This window comes from Carassius gibelio, chromosome A9 (assembly GCF_023724105.1).
Source record: "Carassius gibelio isolate Cgi1373 ecotype wild population from Czech Republic chromosome A9, carGib1.2-hapl.c, whole genome shotgun sequence".
NCBI lineage: Eukaryota > Metazoa > Chordata > Actinopteri > Cypriniformes > Cyprinidae > Carassius > Carassius gibelio.
The window spans coordinates 29988634-30014703 of NC_068379.1; the positions used below are offsets into that span (position 1 = coordinate 29988634).

At 39.2% G+C, this 26070-nt stretch overlaps 1 protein-coding gene across 1 annotated transcript in view; it reads left to right on the forward strand.

Annotated features, from left to right (window-relative positions):
* Positions 1–26070, forward strand: part of ttn.2 (titin, tandem duplicate 2) — a 159728-nt gene that overhangs the window by 85765 nt on the left and 47893 nt on the right. The window contains exons 138-192 of the mRNA XM_052606767.1: positions 27–148; positions 227–514; positions 912–1208; positions 1303–1489; positions 1573–1688; positions 1784–2083; positions 2626–2925; positions 3026–3131; positions 3491–3687; positions 4078–4389; positions 4483–4761; positions 4907–5206; positions 5294–5596; positions 5707–6243; positions 6354–6656; positions 6750–7049; positions 7169–7465; positions 7581–7865; positions 7970–8263; positions 8355–8654; positions 8769–9077; positions 9570–9769; positions 9929–10358; positions 10471–10779; positions 10881–11062; positions 11161–11290; positions 11392–11691; positions 11778–12095; positions 12181–12477; positions 12579–12878; positions 13345–13659; positions 13801–13949; positions 14106–14256; positions 14358–14639; positions 14715–15017; positions 15101–15406; positions 15500–15781; positions 15880–16179; positions 16270–16572; positions 16662–16970; positions 17112–17393; positions 17548–17847; positions 17974–18267; positions 18362–21316; positions 21442–21777; positions 21877–22161; positions 22267–22566; positions 22650–22952; positions 23055–23330; positions 23418–23714; positions 23801–24103; positions 24189–24488; positions 24579–24866; positions 24977–25279; positions 25667–25969. Of these exons, the coding sequence (XP_052462727.1) occupies positions 27–148; positions 227–514; positions 912–1208; positions 1303–1489; positions 1573–1688; positions 1784–2083; positions 2626–2925; positions 3026–3131; positions 3491–3687; positions 4078–4389; positions 4483–4761; positions 4907–5206; positions 5294–5596; positions 5707–6243; positions 6354–6656; positions 6750–7049; positions 7169–7465; positions 7581–7865; positions 7970–8263; positions 8355–8654; positions 8769–9077; positions 9570–9769; positions 9929–10358; positions 10471–10779; positions 10881–11062; positions 11161–11290; positions 11392–11691; positions 11778–12095; positions 12181–12477; positions 12579–12878; positions 13345–13659; positions 13801–13949; positions 14106–14256; positions 14358–14639; positions 14715–15017; positions 15101–15406; positions 15500–15781; positions 15880–16179; positions 16270–16572; positions 16662–16970; positions 17112–17393; positions 17548–17847; positions 17974–18267; positions 18362–21316; positions 21442–21777; positions 21877–22161; positions 22267–22566; positions 22650–22952; positions 23055–23330; positions 23418–23714; positions 23801–24103; positions 24189–24488; positions 24579–24866; positions 24977–25279; positions 25667–25969 (18023 nt within the window). The remainder of the gene's footprint in view (positions 1–26; positions 149–226; positions 515–911; positions 1209–1302; positions 1490–1572; positions 1689–1783; positions 2084–2625; positions 2926–3025; positions 3132–3490; positions 3688–4077; positions 4390–4482; positions 4762–4906; positions 5207–5293; positions 5597–5706; positions 6244–6353; positions 6657–6749; positions 7050–7168; positions 7466–7580; positions 7866–7969; positions 8264–8354; positions 8655–8768; positions 9078–9569; positions 9770–9928; positions 10359–10470; positions 10780–10880; positions 11063–11160; positions 11291–11391; positions 11692–11777; positions 12096–12180; positions 12478–12578; positions 12879–13344; positions 13660–13800; positions 13950–14105; positions 14257–14357; positions 14640–14714; positions 15018–15100; positions 15407–15499; positions 15782–15879; positions 16180–16269; positions 16573–16661; positions 16971–17111; positions 17394–17547; positions 17848–17973; positions 18268–18361; positions 21317–21441; positions 21778–21876; positions 22162–22266; positions 22567–22649; positions 22953–23054; positions 23331–23417; positions 23715–23800; positions 24104–24188; positions 24489–24578; positions 24867–24976; positions 25280–25666; positions 25970–26070) is intronic.

Below are 26070 nucleotides of genomic sequence, written 5' to 3' on the forward strand. Positions count from 1 at the left end.
TTAAACTAAATAAATTTTACAAACAGGTTTGAAGTAACTGGTCTCACTGAAGGACAGTGGTATGCTTATCGTGTGAGGGCTTTGAACAAACTGGGTGCCAGTAAGCCTTGCAAGGCGACAGATGAGATTTTGGCCGTTGATCCTAAAGGTACTTTATTAGATTATGATTTGACATTCAGAGACATTAAGAGTTTATGTTTAATGTTTATTTGATTTACTTTCACAGAGCCTCCAGAGATTCAGCTTGATGCAAAACTGCTGGCTGGCCTCACTGCTAAGGCTGGAACAAAGATTGAACTGCCTGCTGACATCAAAGGCAAACCAGAGCCTAAAGTCAAATGGACCAAAGCTGACCTAGTCCTGAAGCCAGATGATAGAATCTCAATTGATACCAAGCCTGGCCACTCAACTGTGTCCATTGCGAAGACCAATAGAGATGACACCGCTACATACATCATTGAGGCAGTCAACAGCAGTGGCCGTGCAACTGCAACAGTTGATGTCAACATTCTAGGTTGTGTGACAGACTTTTCTTTTTTCTTTCTTTCTGTTTTTCTAAGTTGATACACCCTGCAAAATCATAGGGGAGCTTATTTGCAGTACAGATAACTAAACAAACCTAAACAAGAAAACCATTATGTGTTTAAAACAGTAATGCTTTTTTTTCAGATAATATATTGTGTATTACAAAATATTACAATATATCTTAAATTGCTTATTTCTTGCATTTTGTTTAAATTCTATATAAATTTTACATATAAATAAACATAAATTCTGTATATATTTATCCACTTCTTTTACTAAAATTAAACATTTAAATCTAAACTTAAATTTGACATTTAGGCATTTTTTTTCTGTTGCAATTAGTATTCAGGTGATACTAATTTTCTAACTTTGCTAACTTCACATAGATAAACCTGGTCCTCCAGCTGCCTTTGATATCTCTGAAATCACCAGTGAGTCCTGCTTGTTAGCCTGGAATCCTCCAAGAGATGATGGTGGCTCAAAAGTGACAAACTACATTATTGAGAGGAGGGCTGTAGACAGTGAAATCTGGTACAAGTTGTCCTCCACTGTGAAGCAGACCACCTACAGGGCCACCAAACTTGTGGCTTTCAAGGAATATGTCTTTAGGGTCTATGCTGAAAATCAGTTTGGAGTTGGTGCCCCAGCAGAACATGCCCCAATAACTGCCAGATACCCCTTTGGTATGTTATTTAATACTGTTTCAAAGATTCAAACAAAATGACTATCATTTCACCTGCATTAGAAATCATTATATATATGTTAACCCTATCCTAGATACTCCTGGCCCTCCATACAAATTGGAGCCATCTGATATTGTTAAGGATGCAGTAACTCTGTCTTGGTATGAGCCTGATGATGATGGTGGAAGTCCTATTACTGGATATTGGGTTGAGAGATATGAGCCTGAGCACGACAAATGGATCAGATGCAACAAGCTGCCTGTCACGGACACAAACTATAGGTAGGGATGTAAATGAGCTCTAGTTTGCCATTGTTGTTTCGTAATTTTTCTAAAACATGTCTAAAATACAAATTTGCTTCCAGGGTAAAAGGACTGCCAACAAGAAAGAAGTATAAGTTCCGTGTTTTGGCAGAGAATCTTGCTGGACCTGGCAAACCAAGCAAAGAGACAGACCAGCTTTTGATTAAAGATCCAATAGGTAGGATTAATGTTTTATAAATATCCTGATTTGCCCATTTCACCTATTTTATTTGGAGAGAGCACGCTGGATGAAACTTATGTGATTTCTTTCAGATCCCCCATGGGCCCCTGGTAAGCCCACTGTTAAGGATGTGGCCAAAACAACTGCCTTCCTACAATGGACAAAACCTGAACATGACGGTGGTGCAAAGATTGAGTCTTACATCATTGAACTCCTTAAGAGTGGAACTGACGAGTGGGTTCGTGTAGCTGATGGTATCCCCTCTCTTGAGTACTTCCTGAAAGGATTGATGGAGAAGCAAGAGTACTCATTCCGTGTCAGAGCTGTCAATGCAGCCGGCGAGAGTGAACCTAGTGAACCAAGTGATCCAGTGCTCTGCAAGGAGAGACTCAGTAAGTCACACTTTTTCATCATTTTTTTCATCCTCATGTTGTTCCAAACCTATATGACTTTCCATTTTCAGTATGACGAAAAAGAATAAATTCTGATTAATGTAGTTGGTTGCTTTTCTCAATGCAGTTATAATAAACAAGGATTTTCAAGATTAAAAATGACACAAACGTATGTATCCCTGATTAGTCCATGCAATGCATACAGTAGTCTTCTGAATTCAGAAATAAAGTATTGTGTGAACAGGCTAAGATTTTGGTTGGATTTTCAATATTTTTGTCTGTTCTTTGTTAGTGTTATTTTGAAACTTGACAGCTGAAATTGCTATTCACTTTCATTATGTTGAAAATAATGGCCAGGATGTTCTTGATATTATTCTTTTGTGGTCATATGAACATTCATACAGGTTTGTAAAAAACTGAAGATGAGAAAATGGTGACATAATTTTAATTTTAGAGTTAACCATTGCTGTAACATTTAAATATTCAAGTGCATACAGTAATTCTGTATACAACATTTCCTAATGATGGTCCTCCTCCTTTAGATCCTCCATCACCTCCAAGATGGCTTGAAGTAGTTTCTACTAGCAGGAACAGTGCTGATTTGAAATGGACAGCACCTGAGAGAGATGGTGGCTCTCCAATCACAAACTACATTATTGAGAAGAGAGATGTCAGACGCAAGGGCTGGCAGGCTGTGGACACCACTGTGAAAGAGCTGAAGTACACTGTCACCCCACTGAATGAGGGGTCTCTCTATGTTTTCCGTGTTGCTGCAGAGAATGCTGTGGGACCCAGTGAATTTTGTGAACTTGTAGACTCTGTTCTCGCCAAAGATACTTTTAGTACGTTCTTATTCCTTCTTATTGATTGTTTCTTTCTTTTGATTGTTTTGTTTTATATTTAGTGTTAAATTTGTCTCTCACCTGCTTTTCTTCTTCACAGGTACCCCTGGACCTCCATATAATCTGACCATTACTGGTATCTCCAAGACTCATGTTGACCTGAAATGGGAAGCACCTAAGAATGATGGTGGAAGATCTGTCTTGAGGTACTTGCATATGGCCTTTGTAGCAGTTGGTGAAATGTGGACCCAGGCAGTGTTACTTTAGTATTATTAATACATTATACTATTAAAAGTATTCATTTTTATTTAGCTTTTTATTTTCATATTTCTTGTATATTGCTGAGTTTAAGAAATTCTATTATTTTGTAAGTTTAATTTTTTTTTATGTGCTGTCAATTTTGTTTTTAGTAATTTTAGTATTACAAACTTGTTTAATTACATTTAGTTGCCAAGACAACATTTCTATTTTCATTTAAGTTTTGTAACTTTTCATCATATTTTCATATTTTATTTCAGCATTGTTCATCCATTTTATTATTCATTGGATAATATCTCTTTCCTAGATATGTCGTTGAGAAGAAGGAGAAACTTGGTACCCGCTGGGTGAAATCAGCAAAGACTTCAGGTCCTGACTGCCATTACAGAGTGACTGATGTAATTGAGGGCACTGAAGTGCAGTTCCAAGTCTCTGCTGAGAACGAGGCTGGAAATGGTCACCCAAGTGAACCCACGGATATTGTGATCATTGAGGACCCAACAGGTATAAAAATCTATCTATCTATCTATCTATCTATCTATCTATCTATCTATCTATCTATCTATCTATCTATCTAACAACCTTAAAACAAGTTTCAAATGTACTCAAATATGAAATAGGAATATTACTGCACAAGTGCATATATACTTTGTGATTAAACAGAAAGATACATCTTCAATAATTTTGCCCAGTTGGTTTTGATAAGGTCCAAGAAACATATTAAGATAAATTGAAAATAATAAACAAAAATTCTGAAAAATAACCATGTCTCTTGGACCTCCAACATTAAGGGAAAAAAAAAAAATAGAACATCCGTGTTTAATATCTGATTCAGGGATTTAAGATGTAATTCATAATAAGCATCATAAATGGAACCATTTCTTTTCTTGACAGGCCCACCATCACCCCCTCAGGAACTGCATGTCACTGAGGCAGCCAGAGATCATATTTGTATTGCTTGGAAGGCACCAGAAAATAATGGAGGAAGTCCCATTATTGGCTACCATATTGAGCTCTGTGAGACTGGAACCGAGAAGTGGATGAGAGTCAACTCTCGTCCTGTCAAAGAGCTCAAATACAGGGCAGGGGATGAAGAGGGCATTGTTCCTGAGAAGCAGTATACCTTCAGAGTCCGTGCTGTCAATTCTCTTGGTGCCAGTGAGCCCTCTGACATTTCTGAGAATGTATATGCCAAAGATTCTGACTGTAAGCTATTTTTTTTTGTTTTTGTAAAATTATAAATACTTTTGTTGCCATTATGATTTAAGGTTGATTGCCCTGTGACTCATATCATTGCAGGTAGCCCAACCCTTGACTTCCAGACCAAGGATCTTGTTGTTGTAGAGGGTGAAAAGATGCACCTCCCAATTCCATTTAAGGCTGTGCCATCACCTAAGATTACATGGCACAAAGATGGAAATGAAATGAAAACTGATGACAGAACTTTCTTCAGAGCTGAATACACATCATGCCATCTGGAAATTCCAAGCTGCTTACACGCTGATGCTGGCCAGTACAAAGTTACCTTGGAGAACAGCAATGGTTCAACTAGTGGAACAATCAATGTTAAAGTTATAGGTATGTTTTTGAGTTCCATTATCAACTGCTTTATTGGAATATTTCAGCTTTTAACAACTGAGGCAAACATAATAATGAAAATGCACTTTTACATTTTAAACTAATGCATTTTCTTTGGTTTTACTGTGCTTTTTACAAATGATAGGTCTTCCCGGGCCATGTAAAGAAATTGTTGCTAGTGAGATTACCAAGAGCACCTGCAAGGTGTCCTGGGATCTTCCAGACTATGATGGAGGTAGTCCTATTCTCCACTATGTCCTACAACGCAGAGAAGCAGGCAGGAGAACCTATGTGAATGTAATGTCTGGAGAAAACAAAGTTAGCTGGCCCGTTAAGGATCTCATTCAAAATGGAGAGTATTACTTCCGTGTCAGAGCTGTCAACAAGATTGGTGGTGGTGAATTCATTGAGCTTCGCAACCCTGTAATTGCTGAAGATCAGAAGCGTAAGTAGTGACATTCATTGAAAGCATTTATATGAAAACTTTCATTTTGCATAATATTTTTAACAACCTTTTGTATTTCAAATACAGAACGTCCTGACCCACCCGTCGATGTGGAAACACACAACCCAACTTCTGAGAGTGTGACCCTTACTTGGAAGCCTCCCATGTATGATGGTGGAAGCAAAATTATGGGTTACATTCTTGAGAAGATGATGAAAGGGGAAGAGAACTTTCAGAGATGCAATGACTTCCTTGTGCCAGTGGTGTCCTATACAGTTAAGGGGTTGACGCAAGGAAAACAATATCAGTTCCGTGTACGTGCTGAAAATGCAGCTGGTATCAGTGATCCTTCACGCAGCACACCTTTGATCAAAGCCACAGATGCAATTGGTATGAACTTAATCTTTTGTTAATTGTCAAATCATAGATTTTCATCAGATGTGAAGTCCCTCTGAAGCAAGTTATTGGTACTGTATATGTAAGCATTTTTCTGCTTTCAGATCGTCCAAAGGTATTCCTTAGCGGTAGTCTACAATCAGGCTTGAATGTAAAACGAGGTGAGGAGATCCGATTGGATGCCAATATCTCTGGATTCCCTTACCCTCAAATTACATGGATGAAGAACAATTCAACCATTTGGCCAGAACCACTGAAGAAGAGACCAGAAAGGCCCATAAAGAAGAAGAAGGAGAAAGAAAAAGAAAAGGAGGAAAAGAAGGAGGCTGATGCAGAAAAGAAAGAGGCTGATGCAGAAAAGAAAGAGGCAGATGCAGAAAAGAAGGAGGAAGACAAAGAGGCAAAGAAGGAGGAGGACACGGAAAAGGAGAAAGTAAAAGAAAAGGAGGAGGAGGAACCTGAGGAGCCTGAAGAAGCATACCACCCAAGCTTAAATGAACGGCTTACCATTGAATCCAAGAGGAAGGGTGAATCCTTCATTATTGTAAAAGATACTATCAGAGGCGATCATGGTGTTTTCACCATAAAAGTGGAAAATGATCATGGTGTTGCCTCTGCCTCCTGTGAAGTCAATGTCCTTGGTGAGTATAAAACTCTTCAATGTGACATCAACACATACATATTACGCCTTTCCCACCTTGAATAAAAAAAAAAAAGAATAGAATTTTAATTGTACATTTTTCTGTTCCAGATACTCCTGGACCTCCAGTCAATTTCAAATTTGAAGATGTAAGGAAGAACTCAATCCTCTGTAAGTGGGATCCTCCTCTGGATGATGGTGGTAGTGAAATCCTTAACTACATATTGGAACAAAAAGATAACTCCAAGGTGGAACTTGGATGGGTCACTGTAACCTCAATCCTTAGAGGCTGTAAATTTCAAGTACCAAAACTTATTGAGGGCAAGGAGTACCTCTTCCGTGTCACTGCAGAGAATAAGTATGGTCCTGGAACCCCATGCATCTCCAAACCCGTCATTGCAAAGAATCCATTCGGTATTCCGATTTTTAATTGTTTGCTTGAGAACATAATTTGCATTATTGTGTTTCACAGTTAATTAAACAGTTCGATATGCCTTGTCAATTCAGATCCTCCAGATGCGCCGGAGAAACCTGAAATCACGGATTCCACAGCCAGCAGTATGCTTGTTACCTGGACAGAACCCAATGACAATGGCAGTCCCATTGAAGGATACTGGGTAGAGAAACGAGAAATTAACAGCACACACTGGGCAAGAGTCAATCGAACCATGGTTCCTGATTTGGAAATAAATGTAGAGGGCCTTTTGGAGGGTCTAACATATATTTTCAGAGTCTGTGCAGAAAATGTAGCAGGACCTGGAAAGTTCAGCCCCCCGTCAGAACCAAAAACAGCACAGGCACCAATCAGTACGTTTGTAGTATTAGAATTGACTATAAACCATGAACATATAAGATTTTTTTTTTTACCATCAAATTAATATAGATTTAAAATATAATACTTACTGTATAAAAATTATTTGTTTCAGGGCCCCCAGGTCCACCAATTCCAAGAATTGTAGACACCTCAGACTATTCAATTGATGTTGAATGGGATCCTCCTGCAGACAATGGTGGCGCAGACATCTTTGGTTATCATGTTGACAAAGTTGTTGCTGGTACCAAAGACTGGTCACGAGCCACAGAGAGACCATGGAAGAACCACGCATTTACAGTGTATGGTGTTAGAGAAGGTGCTAAGTATATTGTCCGTGTTGTGGCAGTCAATTGTGCTGGTGAAGGACAACCAGGTTTGACTGATGCAGTAATTGTGAGAAACCCTGCAGGTATAAAACCTAAAACTGATGTTAAATATCATGATATTCTTTATGTGTTAATCAATTGACGTGTTATTCTAATATAAACAGCTAAATATATGGCTCTGTTTCTTTGTCAAAACAGAGGTTCCAGTCATCGAGCTTGATATCTCAGTGAAAAATGGTGTTGTTGTTAGAGCTGGAGAGATGCTGAGAATTCCAGCACATGTGACTGGTAGACCTTTTCCATCTTTGAAATGGACAAAGGATGATGGTCAATTAGAAAAGGATCGTATGGAGGTAGAGGAAGCTGGAAAGGACAGCACTGTTGTTATCAAAACCACAAAGAGAAGTGATCATGGCAAATACCAAATCCAAGCAGCAAATCCAAGTGGTATCAAGTCTGCATGGACCAGGGTTGAAGTAATGGGTAAGATTTTTTTTAATTGTAATTTGGATTTGAAATGTATGCGCTCATTCTCATTACAGCATGCATAATATATACATTTTCCCACATTTAAAATCTCTTCTCAGATGTTCCTGGACCAGTTCTTGACCTGAAACCTGTTGTGGTTACCAGAAAGCTAATGATGTTGAACTGGTCAGATCCTGAAGATGATGGTGGTAGTGATCTAACAGGGTTTATCATTGAAAGGAGGGAACCAAAGATGCACACATGGAGACAACCTATTGAGACTGCTTCATCCAAATGTGAGATTGTAGGTATTACTGAGGGACAGGAATACATTTTCCGTGTTGTGGCTAAGAACAAGTATGGATGTGGACCTCCAGTTGATCTCGGACCTATCCTTGCTGTGGATCCTCAAGGTAAATTTTGTGTACACAATGCTTTACTCTCAAAATAGCACTCGATATTATGTTCCTATGTATTTATTGTCACATTTTTATTAAATGTCAGGTCCACCAACTTCTCCTGAAAAGTTCCACTATACCGAGCGGACCAAATCTTCTGTTACTATTGAATGGAGGCCACCTCGTAATGATGGTGGTAGTCCAATCCTTGGCTACATCATTGAGAAAAAGCGACAAGATCAACCAGCCTTCCAGCGAGTCAACCCAGAGTTGCTGACTGCTCAAATTTTGACAGTTGAAGACCTTGATGAATTGCATATGTATGAGTTCCGTGCAAAGGCTGTCAATGCATTTGGTGAAAGTGAGCCATCTATAACCATGACTGTTGTCATTCAAGATGATGAAGGTTTGTCCTATTTTAGTTTAACATCACTGTTCTTTACAAAGTTTCATGTTGTCTCAGCACCCACATTTTACTTGTCTTTTGATAACACGTTTCATCTCATTTTGATGATTATAGTGGCTCCAAGTATTCATATGTTAAAGCACTTCAAGGGTGATTTGATCCAAGTAAGGAAAAACAAACCTATTGAGATGCCCGCTGAAGTCACAGGCCTGCCAATGCCAAAGATTGAATGGCTGAAGGATGATGTTGTTATTCCCAAGTCAACTGAGAAACTCCTGATAGAAACCAAAGAGATTGATAGGGTGACATCACATACAAAACTCTCCATCCCTGGTGTCACTAGATTGGACAAGGGCACATACACAGTTACTGCTTCAAATCGTTTGGGAACTCTCAGTCATTCCATCACGGTGGAAGTGTTGGGTAAGTTATCCTGTACTGTGCAAATATTGGACATTTTTGAACACTTCAGTTAAACCAGTTCAGATGGCAAAATATCAAGCCAAGTAGGATCTGCAACCAGATAGTCCTAGAGCATATGCAGCTCATGTTGAAGTAATTTAAGTGGATGTATGGATGGACTCAGTTCTCCTTAAGTTCACCTAGTAGCCACGGGTGTTGTTCATCACATTAACTATGGAAATGATCCACTAATGTTTGACAACCACAAATTACATGTACTACTTTTGTCTTATTTAGAACTTTTTATCTTTTATGTTCAACAAAACAAACCAAAGATTTTTTTTGTGAAATGTTTTACATTATACAGTATTTCCAAAAAATATATTCCTCTTGATTAGATTTTTTTATTTTTATTTGATTCACTTAACATGAAGTAAGTCACATCTTAAGTGTCCAAAGTGTTTGTATTTTTTGCATATACCTAATGATTTTTGATCATCTCTTTTTTTATAGATCGCCCAACACCACCAAGAAACATTGCTGTTTCAAATATCCAAGCTGTGTCTTGCAAACTGACCTGGGATGCCCCATTGGATCTAGGTGGTAGTGAACTTACCAACTACATTGTTGAGATGAAAGACCTTAATGGTGAAGATCCTGAAAAGGCAGAGTGGGTGCAGGTTACTAACTCCATTATTGAGAAGCATTATGGGGTAAGTAAAACAATTATTTTAATGCAGTTGTATTGGTAGTCATTCAAAATGAATCAAAAAGTTTATACAATACAAATAGAAAAAATATGATATCATGTTGTTAAAGGATAATATACAGTTTAATGTTAATGTTTTTTTTTTTTTTTTTTTTTTTTGCAGGTATGGAACCTTGAAACTGGTGGAAACTATAAATTCAGAGTCAAAGCTGAGAATAAATATGGAATAAGTGAGGCCTGTGAAACAGAGGAGGTACAGATTAAGGATCCTTTTGCTCTGCCTGGCCCACCTGAGAAGGTCACTATTGCTGAGCGCTCTAAGACCCATATGTTACTGACATGGGAACCACCTAGGGATAGTGGTGGTTCTATGATTACTGGCTACTGGCTTGAGAAGCGTGAAAAGGGCACTTCCTATTGGTCTCGCGTGAATAAGATCCTTGTGTCAAAACGTGGCACAAAAGGCTGGGAATACCAGGTTACCCGTCTTATAGAGGGAACGGAGTATGAATTCCGTGCAATGGCTTGTAATTCTGCTGGTATTGGACCACCTAGTGACATTTCTGAGTCTGCTGTTGCTGATGATCCCTTGAGTAAGAACATAAATGAAGTGCATTTCTATTTTGAGCAGATTTTTCTGCATGTTGTTTTGAACATGTTGTTGTCCTCTTGCATGATTTCATTTTTATGTGTGTGTGTGTACAGCTCCACCTAGCATGCCAGCAGCTCCTGAGATTGCTGACAAAACCAAGCATAATGTCACCCTTGCATGGACCCCACCAGATAAAGATGGTGGCCGCCCCATCAAAGGTTACATCATTGAGATCCAGGATGAAGGCACTTCTGAGTGGGCCAGGATCAATGATGCTGAAAATCTGCATCCTTCTACTGTGTTTACCGTTCCAAACCTCCCAGAACTTAAGAAATACAGATTCAGAATCATTGCAGTCAATGAAATTGGCGAGTCTGAACCAAGCCCCAGAACCACTGAAGTTCGCATTGAGGACATTCAAAGTAAATTCTCTTTTTTTTTTTTTTTTACTGAAATACAAATAAGCATCCTCAAGAGTCACGTTTATTTTTGCATGATCTTATGCATTCTCTTAATTCTACAGCTGCACCAAAGATCTTCATGGATATCAGTGCTCCTGAACTGCTCTGTGTCCGTGCTGGAACTCCATTTAAGATTCCTGCTACCATCACAGGACGTCCTGTTCCTAAAGTCACATGGGAGTTTGATGGCAAAGCAAAGACAGAAAAGAAGGATCGTCTTCATGTCTTACCCGTGGATTCACAGGTAACATCTTTCTCTAATTTTACACATTTAAATTACATTACATTAATTTCTTCTAAATATTTGTAAGACTATTTTTGATTAATTATCTTTGGGATTAGGTTGAATCTACTGACACTACCTCAGTTATTACAATTCCCGTGAGTTTGAGAAGCCATTCTGGCAGGTACACAATTACAGCAAAGAACAAATCAGGACAGAAGCATGTCAACATCAGAGTAAATGTGCTTGGTGAGCCCCCCCCACACACACACACATATATAATAAACAATTAAATGCTGTGCCAAATTTATATTGTGCTATGAAATAATCTAACAATATGTTTTTTCCAGATGTTCCTGGAGCACCCAAAGAGCTCAAAGTTACTGATGTCACCAGAACCACAATGAGACTTATTTGGAAACTGCCAGATAATGATGGTGGTGAGAGAATCAAGAGTTATTTTATCGAAAAGAAGGCTGTGAATGGAAAGGCTTGGACAATTGCCAACCCTGCTTGTGCCAGCATGGCCTTTGTTGTGTCCAACCTCCTCGAGGGACAGGATTACTTGTTCCGTGTTCGTGCTGAGAATCGCCTTGGTTTTGGACCGTTTACCGAGACCACAGAACCTGTTAGAGCAAGGGATCCTATCTGTAAGTTGGTTGCTTTAATCATTTGAAAAGCCTCACATGTGTCTTTTTTTATTAACCATATGTTTCTATTTTCTTTTAATGTAAAGATCCTCCTGATCCTCCTACCAAGGTGAAAATTAATCTTGTTACCAAGAACACTGTGACCCTGACATGGGTCCCTCCCAAGAATGATGGTGGAGCACCAGTAAAACATTATATCGTTGAGAGGCTGAGCTGGGATACTAGTGGTCCACAAAAAGAGACGTGGAAACAGTGTAACAAGAGAGATGTTGAAGAGACTACCTTCATTGTTGAAGACCTTAAGGAAGGTGGCGAGTATGAGTTCCGTGTTAAAGCTGTGAATGAAGCTGGTGCAAGCAGACCCTCTGTTACTGCTGGACCAGTTGTCATTAAGGACCAGACATGTGAGTATTAGATTTTGTTTTTGTATTAAGTTTCTTGAAATATGGCAGGTAGTTATTTCCTAATGCTTCTTTTCAATCTTTTAAGGTGCTCCAAGTATTGAACTCAGAGAGGCTTTAGAAGGTGCAGAAGGATATGATGTCAGTATTGTTGCCAGGATTCAAGGCTGTCCATACCCATCTCTTGTCTGGCACAAGGCTCCACAGGAAAAACCTGATGACAAAGCACTTGTACAATATGACAAACATGTCAATAAACTTGTTTCTGATGAGAAATGCACCCTGTTAATTCAACAGTCAAAGAGAGATGACAGCGCCTTATACACTCTCACAGCCACCAACAGTTTGGGAACAGCCACCAAGAGTATCAAGCTTAGTATTTTGGGTAAGTCCTTGAATTTATTGACTTCATTTTTATCACATTTTGAATGATTTCTCCATTTAAAACGTAAAAAAATAAATAATATCCTGTTCTTGTGTTCTTAGGACGTCCTGGTGTACCTGTAGGCCCAATTAAGATTGGTGAGATTTTCGCTGAAAGGATTGGCCTCTCCTGGAATCCACCATTAGATGATGGCGGTTCCAAGGTTACAAACTATGTCGTTGAAAAGCGTGAGGAAAACAGAAAAACATGGGTTCATGTCTCTAGTGATCCAAAGGAATGCCAATACACTGTACAAAGGCTAACAGAGGGCCATGAGTATGAGTTCCGTATTATGGCTCAGAATAAATATGGAGTTGGACCACCTTTGTACAGTGAACCTGAGAAAGCACGTAACCTTTTCAGTAAGTATCATTCACAGAGACTCTCTAAATCTAGGGGTTTCTAAACTTTTTGATGCCCATCACCTCTAAACATGAGCCCCTTGTGTAGGGGCAATTATATTGTGCGAGAATAAATGTAATAATAACATTGTAAAGATCAAGTAAATGATTGGCTTTTATGATTATCTGGAAACAATTTATTATGTATTACGTTGACGCTGTATGTTGTTATTTAGTGACAATTCTACTCATTGTTAAAAGATTTTATATATAAACCTTAACAAAAAAAATATGTAGTATTGTTCGAATGAATTAACTCATGATTTCTGGTTATTGATTTACAGTCTTTAGAATAAAACAATAATAATGTCAAATTCAGTTAATGTGCTAAAATTGTGTTAATTCAAATAGGAGTCCCTGGAAAAATTAATGTACAACCTGGCAATTCAATCTTAATACTTATCTTGCTCCACTCTTTCCCTAACAGCTGTGCCTGGCCAATGTGAGAAGCCAACTGTCACAGATGTTTCACTTGAGTCTATGACCGTTAACTGGGATGAACCAGAATATGATGGTGGCTCTCCAGTAACTGGATACTGGCTAGAGCGTAAGGAAACTACAGGCAAGCGCTGGACAAGAGTGAATCGTGAACCTATCAGAATCAGAACTCTTGGAGTTTCCCATATTGTGACAGGCCTCTTGGAAGGTGCTATCTACCAGTTCCGCGTTCTTGCAATTAATGCTGCTGGAAGTGGCCCACCAAGTTTGCCTTCTGATCCTGTTGCATGTAGAGATCCCATAGGTAATGTTGTGCTTTTCCTTGGTGTTACCTTTTTTTAACCAATATATTTTGGAGTTGTTTTACCAATTTCTTTATTTATTATTATTATTATTATTATTATTTATTTTTTTGTGTACTTAACATTTGTATTATTTTCAACAGCACCTCCAGGACCTCCAACACCAAAAGTAACAGATTGTACAAAGTCAACTGTTGATCTTGAATGGATTCCTCCACTTGTTGACGGTGGATCTAAGATCACAGGATATTTTGTTGAGTACAAAGAAGAAGGACAAGAGGAATGGGAGAAGGTATGTCTATCTATCTATCTATCTATCTATCTATCTATCTATCTATCTATCTATCTATCTATCTGTCTGTCTGTCTGTCTGTCTGTCTGTCTATCTACCAGATATGTAGATATGCATATTTGTTATTTATTGTTTTCTATCTATCTATCTAATTAGGTTAAAGACAAGGAAATCAGAGGCACCAGGTTTGTTGTTCCTGGACTTAAAGAGCTTGGACTCTACAGATTTAGAGTGAGAGCTGTAAATTCTGCAGGTGTGGGAGAACCTGGCGAGGTTTCTGATGTGATTGAAGTCAAGGATAGGACAAGTATGCATTAGTTCACATTTCTCTATTCTTTGTTTCTTTTTTCTTTTTTTTTTGACAAATTCATTTATTTAACTTTATTTTTAATTTGCCATTTATTTTAGTTCCCCCTGAGGTAGACCTGGATGCAACTGTCAAGGAAAAGATTGTTGTACATGCTGGTGGGGTAATCCGCATCCTTGCCTATGTGTCAGGAAAGCCTGCACCAGAGATTATTTGGAATAGAGATGATGGTGATTTGCCAAAGGAGGCTGCTATTGAGGTCACTTCTATAAGTTCAGCTTTGGTTATCAAAAATTGCAGGAGACAACACCAAGGCATTTATACATTGACTGCCAAGAATGCAGGTGGAGAGAGGAAAAAAGCAGTCATTGTTGAAGTGCTGGGTGAGTGTTTTTTTTTTTTTTTTTTTAATCTAAATTCTGAAATTATTTCAATAAACTTGTTTTATTTCTTCACAGACGTTCCTGGCCCTGTGGGTCTGCCCTTCTCTGGTGAGAACCTTACCAATGACTCTTGCAAGTTAACATGGTACTCTCCTGAAGATGATGGTGGCTCAGCTATCACCAACTATATAATTGAGAAAAGAGAAGCTGACCGCAGAGGCTGGACTTCAGTGACATATACTGTCACGAGACACAATGCTGTTGTCCAGGGTCTTTTTGATGGCAAGGGTTACTTCTTCAGAATTGCGGCTGAAAATATTATTGGACTGGGTCCGTTCACTGAGACCTCAGCTCCTGTCATCATCAAGGATCCACTTTGTAAGTCTTGTATCAGTATTTGTTTATTTATTAGTGTCATTACTTTTAATTGCTTGTAAAATGTCACATTTAAACTTTCTCAGCTGTACCTGAGCGCCCAGAAGATCTTGAGGTGACAGCCATCACAAATGATTCAATTAGCATAGCATGGAGACCTCCAAAGTATGATGGAGGTTCAGACATTACAAGCTATGTTCTTGAGGTTCGTCTTATAGGACAGGACAACTTCAGCCGTATTGCCATAGAAGACAAACTTATGGAACGTAAATTCACACACGTGGGTCTTAAAGAAGGTTCTTCTTATGAATTCCGAGTTAGTGCTGTGAATCAAATTGGTCAAGGCAAACCATCGTTCAGCACCAAACCAGTTACATGCAAAAAAGAGTTTGGTAAGTAATTTGTACTTGTACTAAAGTAATTTGTTCTATAATTTTCTTTTTACTGATCATTTATAATTTATTGTATACTGTACTCTTTACTAGAACCACCAAACCTTGATCTTGAGTTCCGTGACAAGCTTGTTGTTCGTGTTGGGGAAATTTGCACTCTTCAAAGTGGGTACTCAGGAAAACCAGAACCAACTATTAAATGGTTCAAAAATGATGAGGAGCTTCAGGCAAACGAAGAAATTGCTCTCACCAGCACTAAGAATAAATTGTGCTTGACTATTGCAAAGACAAAACGTGATGACAGTGGAAAGTACACTGTTGTTCTGGAGAACTCCATTGGCTCACGCAAGGGCATATGTAATGTTATTGTTGTCGGTAAGCTAATCTTTACTTTTGAGAAGATTATTCTTTTCTTATCTTGCTATTATTTTTGCAAACTTAATTGCGAATCAAATGTATAATGACTTTTTCAGACCGTCCACAACCTCCAGAGGGTCCTGTTATCTTTGATGAGATCTACAGGAATTATATGCTCATTTCCTGGAAGCCCCCACTGGATGATGGTGGAGCTGCTATTTCAAACTATATTGTCGAAAAGAGAGACACCAACAGGGATCTATGGATGCCTGTTACAGAATCTTGCACAAGGACATCATGCAGAGTTCCAAAACTGATAGAGGGAAGAGAGTACATCATTAGAATCTGTGCTCAGAATATTCATGGCATTAGTGATCCATTGCTATCTGCTGAGACAAAAGCAAAGGATGTTTTCAGTAAGTCACAGTTGCTATTTGATTTTCACAAGAATCATTTAATTTTGTTCAAGAGTCTTACTCATGTTCTCAAATTTCTAACACTTGCAGAGGTTCCAGATGCTCCACAGGCACCTGTGGTAAAAGAAATCTATAAAGATACAGCACTGATTTCATGGCTACAGCCAGCTGATGGTGGAAAACCAATCACAAGCTACATTGTTGAAAAGAAGGAGACCAAGGCCAACATGTGGTCTAGAGCTGGAAAAGACCGCATTTACCCTAACACAGAATACTGGGTTCCTGATCTTCTCAAGGGATGTGAATATGAATTCCGTGTCATGGCAGAGAATGTGATTGGTGTTGGTGACCCCAGCCCACCATCAAAGCCCATCTATGCCAAAGATCCTATTGGTATGTGTCTAAGGATGTTTTCAGTTAAAAATTTAGTTTTTGCAGAGTTAAAATATTAACCTCATATTTACTTGCATTTCTTGTCACAGTGATTCCAAGCCCACCTGTACTTCCAGTAGCCATTGACAAGACAAAAGATTCTGTCACTCTTTCTTGGCAACCACCAAAAGACTGTGGCAGAGGCAAAATTTTTGGCTATCTTGTTGAGTATCAGAAAGCTGGTGATGAGGATTGGCTTCAAGTTAATCAAACACCTGACTCTTGTCAGGGCACTACATTCAAGGTTATCAACCTTGAGGATGATGCACTTTACAGATTTAGAGTGAAGGCAGTGAACGCTGCTGGTGAATCTGATCCTGCATATGTTCCAGAGCCCGTTCGTGCACAAGACAGACTTGGTAATTTTGCATACTTGAATATGTATGACTTCACTTTGCTAATTATGCTCTCTATGCTTGTTATTACATTTAAGCAAGTATGTGTTGAAATATATATATATATATATATATATATTTTTTTTTTTTTTCTGTTGTCTATAGAACCCCCAGAACTTCAACTGGATTTGGGCATGCCTCGTGAGATCAAAGCATTGGCTGGAACCCATATTAATATTATTGCTGGAATTAAAGGAATACCTTTCCCCAAAGTCCAATGGAAGAAAAATGAGGCAGATGTTCCAACAAGAGCAGATATTGAAACATCTGGAACAGCAACCAAATTAGAGATGCGTTATTGCAACCGTGCAGACTGTGGAGATTACACACTTACTGTTGAAAATCCAGCTGGATCAAAGACAGCCACATGCACCGTGCTTGTTCTTGGTATATATCTCAAAGACTATGTTCAATTTAAAACTTTACAATTTTAAATAATTTACAAGTAGACGAACATACAAATAAATTAAATGTAATTTAAAAACTGTTTAACTTATTAGGCAACATGTTAAGTTGTTGTTTTACTTGTTTGTTTTCATAGACAAGCCCGGACCAGTTCAGCATCTCAGAGTATCTGATGTCAGATGTGATTCTGCCCAGCTGTCTTGGAAAGACCCAGAAGATAATGGTGGTGCACGCATCACTAACTTTGTGGTGGAGAAAAAGGATGCAGCATCTGCACAATGGGTGCCAGTCTGCTCATCTTCCAAAAAACGTAGCATGATGGCCAAACATTTGATTGAGGGAACGTCATACATGTTCCGTGTGGCGGCTGAAAATCAGTTTGGAAGAAGTGAATATGTTGAGACACCAAAAGCTATTAAAGCAATGAATCCATTATGTAAGTATGGCCTGTGAAATTACTCCACTTTAAGGCCTATTTAATGTTTATTTTAAAAGCAATAATATATTATATAAACATAAAGGTGGAAAAACTAACACTTATGATTGAACTTGTAAATTTCAGTCCCACCTGGTCCACCTAAAGACCTGCATCATGTAGATGCTGACAAAACTGAGGTGTGGCTCCAGTGGAATTGGCCTGATCGTACAGGAGGAAGTGACATCACAGGGTTCTTGGTTGAGTACCAAGAAGAAGGTGAAAGGGATTGGGTAGTTTTTAAGACTGTCAGCATTCCTGAGTGCCATGTGACTGGACTGGAAGAAGGAAAGACCTACAGGTTCCGTGTTAAGACAGAAAATGCAGTTGGTTTAAGTAGACCAGACACCACTGTGCCAGTACTTTGCCAGGAAAAACTAGGTTAGATTCAAATTTGAACATTCTCTATGATTACTTTTAGAAAAAATGTTTTTGATTTGTATCATTAAACTTTTTTCTTCTACTGTATTTGTAGTGGCACCAATTGTTGAAGTGGATGTGAAGTTGATAGAGGGAATCATTGTGAAAGCTGGAAGCACTATTAGATTACCTGCCATTATGAGAGGCCTTCCAGTTCCGACTGCCAAATGGGTCATTGATGGAGAGGAAATAAAAAGTGAAGGCAATATTAAAATTGACACTGACAACTTCTCCACAGTTCTAAGCATTGCCGATTGCACAAGAAATCACACTGGAATCTATATTCTCACAGTGTCTAACTCAGCAGGAAGCAAAACTGTTTCTCTGAATGTCACAGTGCTTGATGTGCCAGCTGCTCCAATAGGTCCTGTAAATATCCTTGAAGTGACTCCTGATTCCATGGTCATTGAATGGCGTCCTCCCAAAGATGATGGAGGAAGCCCTGTCATGAACTATATTGTTGAGAAGAGGGAATCAAATAAGGAAACTTGGGGAGGAGTAAGTTCTGGCAGCACTTCCACAATGCTCAAAATTTCTCGTCTGCAGCAAGGAGTTGAGTATGTTGTGAGAATTCGTGCTGAAAATAAAATGGGAATTGGCGCAGCTCTTGAAAGTGCACCAACTGTAGCCCGGCACCAGTTTGAGGCCCCTGGCCATCCTGGAAAACCAGTCACATCTGATGTTTCTGAAGATGCTCTCACACTTGGATGGACAATGCCTCTATTTGATGGTGGTAGTCCAATCAGTGGTTATATTATTGAGCGAAGACATAAAGGAGGAAAATGGATTAGAGTGAATAAAACACCTTGCAAGGACCTTAGATACAGAGTGCTTGGGCTTTTTGAAGATAATGAATATGAGTTCAGAGTGTTTGCTGAAAATATTGCTGGCTTTAGTGGACCTTCACCTATCTCAGATCCTGCCAAACCTTGCAGACCAATTACTGTTCCAGGACCTCCAGTGAACCCTAAGGTAAAGGACTACAGTTGCACATACGCTGACTTAGTCTGGATCAAACCCACAAGAGACGGAGGCAGTCCAGTCTTAGGATATATTGTTGAATACCAGAAGGGAGGTTCTGAGTGGGAGAAAGTAAATAAGGATGATCTGATTAAACAGTGTGCTTATAGAGTAAAAGGATTGACAGAGGGTACGGAATATAGGTTCCGTGTTAAAGCTGTCAATATGATTGGAGAAGGTGAGACCAGGGAAATTCCAGAATCAGTTATTGCTAAGGATATTGTCATTCCTCCGGAAATTGAGGTGGATGCCACATGCCGTGACCGTGTGACTGTTCGTGTTGGGCATAACATTAATGTTGTAGCATATGTAAAAGCAAGACCTGATCCAGAAATCACTTGGAGCAAAGGTGAAAGTGTTTTGGAAAAGGACAAGCGCACAACTCTGACAAACAACTTCCCAGTATTGCAAATGCGTATCAAGGAAGCAACCAGAGCAGATCATGGAAAGTATATACTAAAAGCTGTAAATGAAGCTGGAGAGGCCTCAGCTACTATTACTGTAAATGTTCTGGATAGACCTGGGCACTGCCAAAATCTTAAGTTGACCTATGTTAATAAAAACTCTTGCATGGTATCCTGGGATGCACCAGAGGACAATGGAGGCACTGAGATAACAAATTACATTGTGGAATGTCGGGAGCCAAGTATACGAGCCTGGTCAATGATCTCATCTGATTGCACAAATCGCATGGTAAAGGCTAAGCTCATGGAAAATCATGAATATTTATTCCGTGTATCTGCCGAGAACAAGTGTGGTCCTGGGCCAGCAACAGAAACCAAAATTCCCATCCTCGCAATCGACCCACTTCAGAAGCCAGGTGAGCCAGAGAACTTCCACGTCAGTGATATTGGTAAAAACTTTGTTTGCCTTAAATGGAGAAAACCAGATTATGATGGCGGAAGTCCTAACCTGGGCTACTATTTGGAGAAAAAAGCAAAGGATGCTGAAGAGTGGGAGAAGGTACATGAAGGAGTCCTGAAAGAGACATTCTTCATGGTAGACAAATGTGTTGAGAACCACACATATCAATTTAGAGTCCAGACAACAAATGATGGAGGAGAAAGTTCCTGGGTTAGGACATCTGATATTCTTGTCAAAGAAGAAGTTCAGAAACCAGTTCTTGATCTGAAATTTGTTGGTACTATTGTGGTCAAAGCGGGTGAGTCAGTTAGACTTGAAGCTGGACTCAGAGGAAAACCACAGCCTGAGGTTACATGGGTGAAGGAAAAGACTACAGGCGATAACCCAAGGATTAGCATTGACACTGGACATGATTACTCCAAATTCCTCCTTACTAAAACCAAGCGTAGTGATACTGGAAAATATGTAGTCACTGCTACAAACTCAGCAGGATCATTCACAGCATATGCCAATGTTACCGTTTTGGATATACCAGGACCTGTCAGAGATTTGAAGATTTCTGGAATATCCACAGACAAGTGCAGAGTTGTATGGGATCCTCCAGAGGATGACGGTGGTTGTGAGGTGGACAGCTATATTCTAGAGAAATGTGAGACGAGAAGAATGGTTTGGTCCACTTACTCTGCCTCTGTTGTCACCAATTACTGTAATGTAACACGTCTTGTTGAAGGAAATGAGTATATATTCAGGGTAAGAGCAGAAAACAAGATGGGAACTGGACCGCCAATGGAGAGCAAACCTATTACTGCTAAGACACAATACAACAAGCCTGGTCCACCTGATGCACCTGAGGTAACCAAAATTGGTAAAGATGAGATGACTGTGGTATGGGCTCCTCCTGAAAATGATGGTGGAAAGTCTATCACTGGTTACATTCTGGAGAGAAAAGAAAAGCGGGCCGTTCGGTGGGTCCCTGTCACAAAGAGCCCTATCTCTGAGAGGCGTATGAAGGTCACCAATCTGATCCCTAACCACGAATATCAATTCCGTGTCAAAGCTGAAAATGAAGTAGGATTGGGAGAACCAAGCAAACCATCCAGACCCATAACTGCAAAAGATCCAATTGGTATGTATAGTCTGTATTGTCTGTTATGATTTTTGTATAATCTGTTCATTCAGGTTTGTGTATTTTTTATCTTATTGATGTATTTATTTGTTTTAAACTAACATGGCATTGTATGTGACATTTAGAGCCCCCTGGACCTCCTGGCAGCCTTAAAGTAGTTGACAGCACAAAGACATCAATTACACTTAGCTGGGTGAAGCCTGTGTACGATGGTGGTGCTCCAATTATTGGATATCTGGTTGAAATGAGGGATAAGGTGCAAATGGAAGGTGAACAAGAGAGAGATCCAGAGGAAGGCTGGAAGAAATGTAATACTGGTGGACAGCTAGTCATAACTGAATTTACAATGATTAACTTGGATGAGAGACAGGAATATGAATTCCGAGTGTCTGCTCAAAACCAAGTTGGCATGGGCCGTCCTGCAAATCTTAAGGAGGCTGTATCACCAAAGGAGATCCATGGTAAGTATTTGTTTTGATGTGTCATGTTTTAAAGTGTTATGGTTGCCCTTGAAATTCACTACACTTATTCTGTTGTTGTTGTTGTTTTTTCCATAACAGAAACTCCGGAGATTGATCTTGATGCTGGTTTAAGAAAAGGCCTTAGCGTAAGAGCAGGGTGTCCTATCAGACTTTTTGCAACAATTAGAGGAAGACCAGCACCTAAAGTGACATGGAAGCGCATGGGTGTTGACAATGTCATTAGGAGGGGCCATGTGGATCAGATTGATACAATGACCTTCCTTGTGATTCCTGAGTGCTCACGTGAAGACTCTGGCAGATATTGTTTGACTCTTTCTAACCCCTCTGGAGAAAAGGCTGTATTTGTTCGTGTTAAAGTCTTAGGTAAACTAAAATTTTTTGTAAAATGCATTTTAAAATTAAAATTAGCATTGCATTTACTTACTACCAACTACTGTCAGTAAGCCAGTTCCTGAAATTTTTCAACAGATACTCCTGGTCCTGTTGGTGGACTGGAGGCAACTGACATCACCAAGACATCCTGCCAGCTTGCATGGTTGCCTCCAGAAAATGATGGTGGTTGCCCAATCTTAAATTATGTTGTTGAGAAGCGTGAAGTTGATAGGAAGACATGGACAAATTGCATAAGCGACTTGAAGAAAACTAGCTTCAAAATCACAACTCTGACACCAGGGATAGAATACTACTTCCGGGTCATGGCAGTTAACAAGTATGGCATTGGGTTGCCTCAAGACTCACCTAAATCCTACCTCGCTACAGATCCCAAGAGTAAGTCCACCTTACACAGTAAAATTTATTATATTATATTATATTATATTGATACTAATTTTGTTTATTTTTACCTTTCAAAGGTGAGCCTGATCCTCCGAAGAAGATGGATATATTAGAAATTACTAAAAACAGTGCAACTCTAGGGTGGCTGAAGCCACTTAGAGATGGTGGATCTAAAATTAATGGCTACATTGTTGAATACCAGCAGGATGGTCAACCTGAGGACAAGTGGACATTATACTCTGTTGTAAAAGACTTGACAATTGTTGTAGCTGGACTGAAAGAAAACACTAAGTACAGATTCAGGGTTGCAGCAAGAAACGAAATAGGATGCAGTTTGGCAAGAGAAGCTGAAGGCATATTTGAGGTCAAAGAACAGCTAAGTATGTATACAATGATGTTGTGCTCTCCCATTATTATTATTTTTTTTTATGCACGCTGTATTTTTTATGAATAACACTCTGAATGTTTTATCTCTTTGATAGTGGCACCAAAGATCATCATGTCTGATGTGGTTACAGCAAGAGCAGGATCTAAACTTATAGCTGAGGCTCTTGTGTCTGGGAAGCCTTCTCCAGTCACAAAATGGAAAAGGGGAAATGATGACATAGTTACATCAGATCGTCTCTTTATACAAAAAACCCCAACCACAAATTCACTTTTGATCAAAAATGTTACAAGGAAGGATAGTGGTTATTACAGTCTGTCCGCTGAAAACAGCACTGGGAAGGTCAACCAGATCCTCAGAATAATCATTCAGGGTGAGTTTGTTTTATTATTGTTATTATTGTTGTTATTATATTTTGAGTTATAATTACTTTTTTGTTTGTTTGTGTGTTTGTTTTTAGACATCCCTGGTCCTCCGCAGGGTCCACTACAAATTCTTGAGTTTGACATGGATTCCTGCACACTTGCATGGGATTCACCTGCTGAAGATGGTGGCAGCAACATCATAAACTACATTGTTGAGAAGTGTGATGTGAGCAGAGGTGATTGGGTCACAGCTGCATCTTGCACCAAGACCAGCTGCAGAATTGGAAAGCTTACACCTGGCAAAGAGTATGGCTTCCGTGTCCGTGCTGAAAATCGTTTTGGCATTTCAGAACCGATTTACTCTGAGAAAATGATTGCTAGACATCCATTTGGTAAGTCTCATATATAAACACATTTGAACACTGACACACAAAGATATTATGCTTTATTTACACTAATACAAATATTACAATTTCAGATCCACCCAGTGAGCCAATGAACTGTTGTGTCAACAAAATCAACAAGGAATCTGTTGTGCTGTCATGGGAGAGACCAGTGAACGATGGTGGTAGTCCCATCACTGGATATTGCATTGAGCGCAAAGAAAGAAATAGCCTCCTGTGGGTCAAGGCAAATGAGGTCCTTGTTCGCTTAACTGAATATACATGCTCTGGCCTCATTGATGGTCTGGAGTACACATTCAGAGTGTCTGCTGTCAACAAGGCGGGACAAGGCAAACCAAGCAAGCAGACAGATTTTATCACTGCAAGAAGTCCAGTTGGTATGTTTTGGGGGGAAAACCCGCTGCTATCCCTTATAAAAAATAAAATCAAAACACTACAAGCTTGATTTATGTTCTTTTTCAGATCCACCTGGAAAACCCCAAGTTCTTGATGTGACCAGAAGTTCTGTCTCTCTTGTCTGGAGCCGTCCAAAACATGATGGTGGTAGTAAACTCATTGGTTATGATGTTGAATCTCTGAAGCTTCCAGGTGACAAATGGGTGCGTGTTAACACAAGCAGTCAAAATGTACCAAAGGAAGAGTACATTGTTCCTGGACTTGAGGAGGGAGTCCAATACAAGTTCAGAATAATTGCAAAGACAGCAATTAATGTCAGTCTGCCCTCTGAGGAATCTGATACTATCCCAGTTATTGCAGAGCATGGTAAGTCCTGCGATCTACCAATAATGTAATTATTTACTAACTGATGGACTTTATATAGTTTATTTGATGTCACTCTTTGTATTATTTCAGTTCCACCTAGAGTTGAGATTAGTCTTGAAATGAAGAACTTAATTGTTGTCAAAGCTGGAGCAAATGTCTCCCTTGAGGCTGAAGTTTTTGGCAAACCAATGCCAAAGGTCACTTGGAAGAAAGATGGTGTTCCTTTCAAATTGGCTGAAGGTATGAAAATGACTCAGAAGGTGCATCGCTTCAGCTTGGAATTGTTCTCTGTGACCAGAAAGGAATCTGGAGAGTACACCATTACTGCTGAGAACCCAAGTGGCGCAAAGTCTGGCAACATTAAATTGAAGGTTCTAGGTAAGTTAACATTCAAAAATATGCCAAAAAAGGACTAACCATGTATTACTCTTCAGACATTTAAGAAAGTTTATTTGTTTTGTGAGACATGCTTAATTTTGTTCCTGCAGACAAACCTGGACCCCCAGCATCAGTGAAGATAAGCCATGTTTTTGCAGACCGGGTGAAACTGAGGTGGGAGCCACCTCTTGCCGATGGTGGTTCTGAAATCACAAATTACATTGTTGACAAACGAGAAACAAGCAGAGCTAACTGGGCGCAAGTTACCGCTAACATCAGTGGTCAGATAACAGACTGTTCTGTGGAGAAACTGATTGAAGGTCATGAATATGAGTTCCGCATCAGTGCCGAGAACAAGTACGGTGTTGGAGACCCAATTGTGACTAACTCTGTGATTGCCAAGAATCCATTTGGTAACATTTTATTCTTTCTCATGCATTAATATGTAATAGAGATTGACCTATAAGTGATCATTACATATAATCTAATGTTAAAAGTTCCACACAGGTAGATTTTGGCTGCATAGACTGGCTGTTAAATAGATTATATAATATTATATGTTAATTTGTTTGGAAAGAGAACTGTTTCCTGTTAGATGAGCAATAATGTTTGTGTGTGTGTGTGTGTGTGTGTGTGTGTGTGTGTGTGTGCTATTGTTTAATGACCCCCCAGATGACACTATTTATCATTATACCTAGTCCATTTATTGTGTGATCTCTATTCTTGAATATAAGTGTTGAATGTAAGTGTTGTTTTAATCCAAATTAATTTGAATAAAAAATATATTTTTCAAAATTTAGATGTCCCAGGACCATGTGAACCTCCAGTTATTACCAATATCACCAGGGATCACATGACTGTTAGTTGGAAGGCCCCTGCTGATGATGGCAAGGCCACCATTCTCGGATACATGGTTGAGAAGCGTGAAACTCAAGACCTCAATTGGGCTAAAGTGAATAGAAAACCAGTTATTGACAGGACAATTAAAGCTGGAGGCCTCACAGAGGGAACAGAGTATGAATTCAGAGTCATTGCACTCAATAAAGCTGGTCTTGGCAAACCAAGTGATCCATCAGCTGGTGTTCTTGCAGTAGACCCAGTGTGTAAGTACTAAGAATACTGTATTTAATGACTATTAACAATTAAACTTGGCCAAAAAAAAAGAAAGAAAGATACGTTTTTGCATTTAGACTCTGCATTTCTG